Raw genomic sequence first — 7,808 nt, forward strand, 5'->3', positions numbered from 1 at the left:
ATGAACAATCATTACTACAAAATTATGATCATATCCCTTGTTGGGTGTCTTTTGCTCGGATTAATGGCTCAAATTTCTGTAGCTTCTGTTGTTTCAACAGGGGACTTCAATAAGGATTTCTTTGTCACCTGGTCTCCTAGCCATGTCAACACTTCTGCTGATGGTCGAATAAGAAGCCTGAAGCTTGACCAAGAATCAGGTATCTTATAAAGAATTATTAATGCACATGTTGAATTAATTGACTTGCAACTCATATTTGTTCTTGTTTTTTGTTTTTTCTAGGTTCTGGTTTTGCTTCGAACCAGATGTTTCTGTTTGGACAAATTGACATGCAGATCAAACTAGTACCAGGTTATTCAGCCGGCACAGTTGTTGCCTATTATGTAAGTGATCGATCGACAATATTCTTCTTATTCTCCACTAAGTTATGTTCTTGTCTAATTATTTGCTTAATTATCATAAATTCTTTTGCAGCTGAGTTCTGATCAGCCGAACCGCGACGAGCTAGATTTTGAGTTCCTTGGCAATGTGATCGGGGAACCATATATCCTTCAAACAAATATTTTTGCTGATGGCTTTGACGACCGTGAAGAAAGGATTAATCTGTGGTTTGATCCCACAAAGGACTTCCATACGTATTCTATCTTGTGGAACCTTCACCAAATTGTGTAAGCCATTTTTCTTTTCTTTTCAAATGAATAAACAAAATTTTCGAGTAACCTCTGATGTTTCGGCACTTTTATAATCATATTCTTAAAGTTTATAAAGTTGTTAGGATTTATTGAAAAATCTAACAGAGAGATGACATTGTAAACTTTTAAAATATGAAAACCCGACATTGCAATTTTTTGAACTTTAAGAAAGGTGCCGAAACATCGTAGAAGTAAGTAAAGTTTTCTGAATGATTTTGATGAACTTCTGCTTCTTGCAGGTTCATGGTGGATTGGATTCCCATAAGAGTGTACAGAAACCATGCAGACAAGGGAGTGGCGTTTCCTAGGTGGCAGCCGATGGGCATCAAGAGCAGCCTATGGAATGGTGACAGCTGGGCAACACATGGCGGCCGCGACAAAATCAATTGGTCAAAGGGCCCCTTCATAGCATCATTCAGGAACTACAAGATTGATGCCTGTGTGTGGAAAGGAAATGCAAGGTTTTGCAGGGCAGATAGTTCTATAAATTGGTGGAACAAGGAGAGATTCAGCACCCTAACATCTATACAGAGAAGGTGGTTCAAATGGGTGAGGAAGTATCACATGATTTATGACTATTGCCAAGACAACCAGAGATTCCAAAACAACCTTCCCAAGGAATGTTCTCTTCCTAAGTATTGACCAAAATGGAGGAAAAGGCAGCATATTTGAATAGGATCTTCTTCGTTTCGTGAATTAGGATTTAGAGTTGGTGTATTTAATGGTGTACATGACGTTAATGTTGATACGTCTTTTAAAAAATTTAAATAAGTGACATTATATACACCGTTAGATACATCAACTTTATGTCTTGACCGTGAAATGGAGAAGATCTTTGTCCATCCCGATGGCTGTTGAGCAGACTGGTTGCTGCTTAGCTACACGATCGACATGTTTCGAGCTCACCGCATGTAGAGCGATTTTCTAATATTTTATTCTTTTTCTTAATTTCATTTATATTCAACTACTTATTAACTTAATAATCATATGGGAAGGTTTAAGTTTTCGTTTAAGTATCTCTATCCTTAGAAGTAAAGCAACCCTTTTGATTTGGCTAAAGGTATGTGATTTTAAAAGGTTTTTCACCGTAGGTTCTCTTAAAGGAAGATGTTAATTGCATAGATATTTGTTGTCCAAATGTTATATGTAAATATAATTCTCATCTATACCACGTAATTTGAATTAAAGCTAACATATTTGACTTCTAAATAAGATATTAGTGATGTAGCCGAGGAGTACTATGAATAGAAAAAATTGAACGATAACAATGGCCTAGAGAAAAAAGAGAATTATAATTAAAATTCTTTATTCTAAATAAGACGTGGCCTTTCTTTATTTATTTATTTTTTAATTTTTGGGTGTTTGGTGCATATTAATTTGTTTATGTTTAATAAAATTTAGGAAAAACTACATTTTGTCCCCATAAACTACAATGTATTTTCACTTTACTCCCATGAACTACCAATTGTGACACCTAACCCTATGAACTACCATTTTGTACCCAAAAACCAAATTCCGTTAGTCAAAGGCGTTAACTCAAACTATCAAAGTGACAATGCGTTGTAGTTCATGGAGGCAAAGTGACGGGTAGACCGCCTGAGTTAACGCATTAACTGACGGAATGAGCCTTTGACTGACGGAATGGGAGTTTTGGGCACAAAATGGTAGTTCATGAGGATCGGGTGTCATAGTTGATAGTTTATGAGAGAAAAGTGCCAAGCCGTTGTAGTTCATGGTAGCAAAAGGTAGTTTCCCCTAAAATTTATTTTTGGCCAACCTTAATTATTCTTTTTACAAAACAATGAGACATGGGAAAATAACTTACACTTTTTAAAAGCTCAAAGTTGTTTTCCTTAGGTTGCCAAACCACCCTACTTCCTTTCTTGCTCCTCCAATGAAACCCTTGCACCTTCTACACCATTTGCCCACCACCTCCCTCAGTTTGCACCACCAGGGGTTGAATTAGAATTTAAGTGTAAAGAGAGGGGGGCAAAACTAAAAAACTTTTGGGGAGATAAAATCTGATTTTAAAAAGATTATAAATATATTTTTTTTAAAAAAAAAAAAAAAATTGAGAAATCTTGAGGCTTGAGGGTTAGCTCTAGCCTCCTTAGGCTTAAGGTAGTTCCGCCTCGATCTGATCACCACCCTTCACCGGCACCACCACCTTTCATTGATGCCACCGTCCTCCTTCCTTTGCAACCGCACCCTAACATCTAGAATGCCCCACTTCCCTTACGTGTCTCCACCAAATAATAAAAAACAAATAGTTATTTCCAAAAAATGTTTTTGTTGGAGGATAACTCTTATAAAACATTTGATGTGGAAATAAAGCTGAAATCTCTCCTTAGAGCCTATTTGGGATATGTTTGAGAGCTTAAAAAGTATTTTTAGTACATAAAAAGTTGTGCTAAACAAAAGTTAATATGTTTGGTAAAAAATTTTAAACGTATTTTTTTTTTTTGACTTTTTTACTCTAAAAATAGTCAAAACGTACTTTTGACAAAAGCTTAAAAATGAAACTTTAGTCAAAAAGCATTTTTCGACGTAAAAGCTATATTTCTTAAATATAATCCCAAACATGCAAAGCTCAAGAAGTGGGAAGGTTTTGTTTGATTGGGCCATAGTTTTTTGATGGACTATGGTGGTGCAATTGTGCAAACAAGCCTAAAAGTAAAACCACAAAAATGCCCAAATGGATTGCTAGGAACTTGGTGTATCCAAAAATAAATATCATGGAAGAGGGCTGCCCTAATATATATAGTTAGTCCAAATAAGCCTGATAGACCAACTGAATCCAGCCAAGCTCAAATGGACGAGCGCACAAGTAATAGAGAGATGTTATTTTCACATTATCCGAACCACTGCCACTTGGATTTATAAGGCCCATTTATTCTCGAGGGCTAAGGGGTGTTTGCATAATAAGTTTGATACTGTCAGTTTGATCGTTGCATTTCGACTTAAACCAAACACACAAGTCTAACGATCACCCATAGTAGGCGACCTAGAGGAGGATGAAACAAGGATTGACAATTTCTATGTCAAATTTGCGAATTTAACATAAAATTGACGTGTTAAAAATGACCGTTTAATTAAATGAGTCGAGTTATAATTAATCTTTATAATTACACTCATACATTAACATGGATTTGGCTTTTCACTACCGTGTAGATGCCGTTAAAAAGCAGGTTTCTCATTAAAAATTACAAATAAAAAAACAAAAAAAAAAGAAGTGCCAAGACGTGGCTGGAGCCACCTCCCATGGCCAGTATGGGGGTGGACAAGCCACCCAATGGCCTTTGGGGGTGGCCCGGCCATCCCAAAAAAGGCCAAAAGCAAAGCAAAAAAAAAAAATAATAATAAATAAATAAAATCATTTGGGGGTTTAGTTTTGGGGGGTGGCTGGGTCATGGGGGTGGTCCATACTAGCAATAGGGGTGGCAACCTAACCCCAGGCCAAACGAGGGGTGGCGAGCGACCCCGAAGGCCTTTGGGGGTGATTTTGGGCACCCACAAATGGTTTTTTAGTTTTTTTTTTGGGGGTGGTGGGTGGGGTGGCCAAGCGCCATTGGAAGCCGCCCCCAAATGTTTCTTTTTTGAGGCCTTTTGGGGGTGGCCAGTCTACCCCCAAAGACAAAGGCTATGGGGTGGTTCGTCTATGACTTTATCAGCTAAGATTATGTCCCAGTCAAAGAGTAATCTTATTGATTTTTTCCCTAATGTGAGAGATTGAAGATAGTTTAAATGAGTAATTGATTTTTCCCTAATGTGAGAGATTTTTCCTTAATTAGCGGATCGGGGCGGGTCTAGGCGGGTAGTGCGGGTATTTGCCCACCACCCCTAGCGGCCGAATCAGAGAAAGATAATCGACACTATACCTCCACCGCCCTTTCTCCTCCTTCCTTTCCGGACAACCTTACCAGCTCCCGCCGATTGGCTTGGCGTCCTCTTGTGGCTCCTCCTCCTCCGATTTTCCACCGACTCTTCTCGGCTCCAACTTGTTTTCGATGGGGCATACAAGCAAAGACCTTCTGCAGTTGGAGTGCAAGAATTCCTCCACCTCCCCATTGGGTCTCTCTCTATTTCTCTGTTTGTTGTTTTGTACGTGGTTGCAGATTCCTCATCTAACTCTGTGTGTGTTTGTGCTTTGTGCAGAGTCTACGCTTCTTGTTTGCGAAAAAGACTCGGTTTCTCAACCCCAGAAACCCCTCCCTCATGGAAAGCCCATCACTGCCCCTCTTCCCAAAAGCGAAGGTACCCATCTGAATTTTTCTCATTCTATGACTTTATCAGCTAAGGTTGTGTTCGAGTGAAAAAGTAATCTTATTGATTTTCCCGTAATGTGAGAGATTGAAGATAGTTAGTTTGAACTTGTTTAGGATCTACAACTCGAGTTGCTGGTCGTAAGTGTTTGTGTTCGGAATATTTAGAATTTTACTTATTACCTAGAAGATGATTCTAGTTTAAAATTTAGGTGATCCGCTTTGATGTATGGTTGGTGACTTTGCAGGTCAAATCTGCCATCAAATATTTTCTCCTTTTGTTGTATGCTAGGCGCTTTTCTGTTCAAATTGTTTGTATGTCAGGTAGTTTATTACTTACTTTGATTTCTAATGCAAAGGTGGGTTTGGGGAGGTCATTATAAGAGCATGTATACTTGTTGAAGCATGGTCGATCTGTTGTGTTTAATGTGGTGTATTTGGAAATAGCGGAATGTATGGAGCTTTGAAGATAATAGAGACTTTGGTGGTAGAGCTGAAAAGGATTATGTTCAACGTTTTATACACATGAATAAAAACACTTTTTTTTTTTTTTTTTTTTTTTTTCAAGTATTTCTGATCTTTTGAACTTTTGTTCCATCTTTGTCTCCTGATTAGGGTTTTTTGTTTTTCTTGTATGCTTTCTTTGTACTAAGGTTGTGCCTTTTTGCGATTTTAATAGAGATTGCATTACTTTTATATAACAAAAAAAAATTACATGGAAAGCTTTCATGGAATTATACGTTGTGATGTCAAAATTTATAGTTCATGTACACTGTTTATAAGGTGCATTTGTCTTGGCCATTGAGAAGAACTAAGTTTTCTCGCTGTGATGTTTTCTTTTTTCTCAAAGTCCATTTGCTTGGATTTGGAGGGTACCATGTGGTCTTTCTTGTTATAAGTGATATATGCATAGGTAATGGAGGCGTGTTTTGGAGAGTTCAGACAGGCATTATTCAAATAACCAAAAAGATTAATGAGCTTTGGTGCCAAAACTTTCACTTTCTACATTGGATACATGTATTTTGATATGCCCAGAAGATTTAAAGTTCCCAACACCCTTCACTGGATGAATTTTTTTTTTTATTAAAATAAAATTGAAAGGAAATAAAACACTGATGCTTCCTAACAATCAGTGCTTGATTTCTTTGCCTTTGCTGCAGTTTTGGGAAAAGTGAAAGACTTCTTAGGAGTGATATCAGAAGATAATGTAAGGCTTCAGCTTGGTGCAAAGGTTGTGCTTTGATCTTTTACCCAAGCTGTATTGTTTTATTGGATTCCAATGTCTTTTTGTTATCCCTAACCTGTTTTTTACGTTTTACCAAAATGCAGGACAATTTTGAGAACTGTGATATTGAAGTGCTCACTGGAAATGAATCTGAAATCATAGAAATGGTAATTGGGGGAATCCCACACAAAAGAAAATCCACTCTTGCAATCATTGAATTCATAACCGATTTTTAAAGTTCATCTTAATAACAGGATTTGATGCTTGGTGTTGCTGATCTTCATACCCCTGAGGCTGTTGCTGCTGCGGAATCTGCAATTGCTGGTTATCAGTCTAAGATTCCATTGGCCGGGAGCAGTAGTGGAACAGATTCAGAAGATAGCAGTGGTAATGGCAGTGATGATGACAAAGAAGATGACAATGGTGATAATGATGCTGAGGATAGATGCTCTCGTTTGAAACTCAAAAGGTCAAAGTTTGGTCGAGATAATTCTTCGAGCGAAGATGCCAGTAAGTCAGAAAAGCAACCTAAGATTGTTGAACTTTCATGAAAGCTTTCTAGTGAAAGAAGTCTGGATCCAGAACTGATGTTGTGAGATTTCTTCTAGTTGGAGTTCTACCAACAACGAGGATGGTGATTGGAAGCCGCAAGTTCTTGTTTTAACATGTATGGTGAGGGACAGTATATAAGGTCAAAAAGACAGAGATCCCTTGTACCAAAGGCGTGTAGTTTTCCGCAAATGATATATATATATATATATATATATATATATATATATATATGCACTCGTCAATCTTGCTTAAGAGCTTAATTGTGAATGCGTTGAGAAATAGAGTTTTTGTCTATAAAAAAGAATAAGTATGTAAAAGCTTCATTTTTAAGATTCTCTCAAAAAACAAAAGTCTAAAAGTAAATTTTCAATTTTTTTTATCAAACGGATCTATTTTTGCTTGGCACAGTTTTTCAAATACTAAAAACACTTTTTAAATTTCTTAGCATAATTCCAATCAGGTTTTTAAAATCAATATATTAGCTAGACTTTTAGTAATTCTACTACACCCACAACTCAATAAATGAAGGCTATTGATCTTTATGTTCCCTAATATATGCAAAAAACAGTGTATAGTGATTTACTTTCAACCTGATTCATTGCCTACTCTGACTTTTTGAGAGATTTGGCTTAGATTTGCCTACTCTGAATCATTGTTGGAGATCTAATTTTATGTTTTTTTATAACAAGAAGAGTGGAATGAAGATAAATCTAGACCATTGAAAAAATTAGAGCGCAAATGCTACAGCATCTATGCGAACTTTTTTCAGGACATGCAAAAAATGGTAATATATCTCATCATTTATATTTAACAAAGTATAAAGTTAATAATAAAGTAAATATAGATGGTTATTGGTATACACGAATGTCTATTAACAAAGCATAAAGAGTATAATAGATTAAATTTGTGGACGTTTCTACAAAGAAACACTTATGGTACTAGAACTTACATCATATCGAGTATGTTATCACTTTTTAAATTGGTTTATTTTGCGGTTTATTTTGCAGCAGCAGCGAATGCTATTTAATCATTAGTAAAGTGAAAGTCAACTAAGGTAGTACAATAATAATAATAATA

General features: G+C 36.5%; 2 protein-coding genes across 2 annotated transcripts; both read left to right on the forward strand.

The window, feature by feature from the left end:
* LOC132179226 (probable xyloglucan endotransglucosylase/hydrolase protein 10) lies at positions 1–1,573 on the forward strand. Its single transcript, XM_059591895.1, has 4 exons — positions 1–199; positions 283–383; positions 475–668; positions 932–1,573. Exons 1-4 carry the CDS (start codon positions 1–3, stop codon positions 1,332–1,334), a joined length of 897 nt encoding a protein of 298 aa, XP_059447878.1. The 3' UTR covers positions 1,335–1,573.
* A 2,989-nt stretch (positions 1,574–4,562) lies between these two features.
* Positions 4,563–6,972, forward strand: LOC132179210 (uncharacterized). The gene is made up of 5 exons (XM_059591878.1): positions 4,563–4,763; positions 4,848–4,946; positions 6,115–6,185; positions 6,284–6,346; positions 6,434–6,972. The coding sequence occupies exons 1-5, from the start codon at positions 4,700–4,702 to the stop codon at positions 6,728–6,730; spliced, it is 594 nt and encodes a 197-aa protein (XP_059447861.1). The 5' UTR covers positions 4,563–4,699; the 3' UTR covers positions 6,731–6,972.
* The last annotated feature ends 836 nt before the right edge of the window (positions 6,973–7,808 follow it).

Source organism: Corylus avellana, chromosome ca4 (assembly GCF_901000735.1).
Source record: "Corylus avellana chromosome ca4, CavTom2PMs-1.0".
Taxonomy (NCBI): Eukaryota; Viridiplantae; Streptophyta; class Magnoliopsida; order Fagales; family Betulaceae; genus Corylus; species Corylus avellana.

Bases quoted from the DNA above. Each gene is read 5' to 3' on its own strand.
- LOC132179226 (XM_059591895.1), top strand. From the start codon at position 1: ATGAACAATCATTACTACAAAATTATGATCATATCCCTTGTTGGGTGT. The intron at 384-474 runs GTAAGTGATCGA...ATTCTTTTGCAG, and splicing joins GCACAGTTGTTGCCTATTAT to CTGAGTTCTGATCAGCCGAA. The intron at 669-931 runs GTAAGCCATTTT...TGCTTCTTGCAG, and splicing joins TGGAACCTTCACCAAATTGT to GTTCATGGTGGATTGGATTC.
- LOC132179210 (XM_059591878.1), top strand. From the start codon at position 4,700: ATGGGGCATACAAGCAAAGACCTTCTGCAGTTGGAGTGCAAGAATTCC. The intron at 4,947-6,114 runs GTACCCATCTGA...CCTTTGCTGCAG, and splicing joins CCCTCTTCCCAAAAGCGAAG to TTTTGGGAAAAGTGAAAGAC. The intron at 6,186-6,283 runs GTTGTGCTTTGA...ACCAAAATGCAG, and splicing joins GGCTTCAGCTTGGTGCAAAG to GACAATTTTGAGAACTGTGA.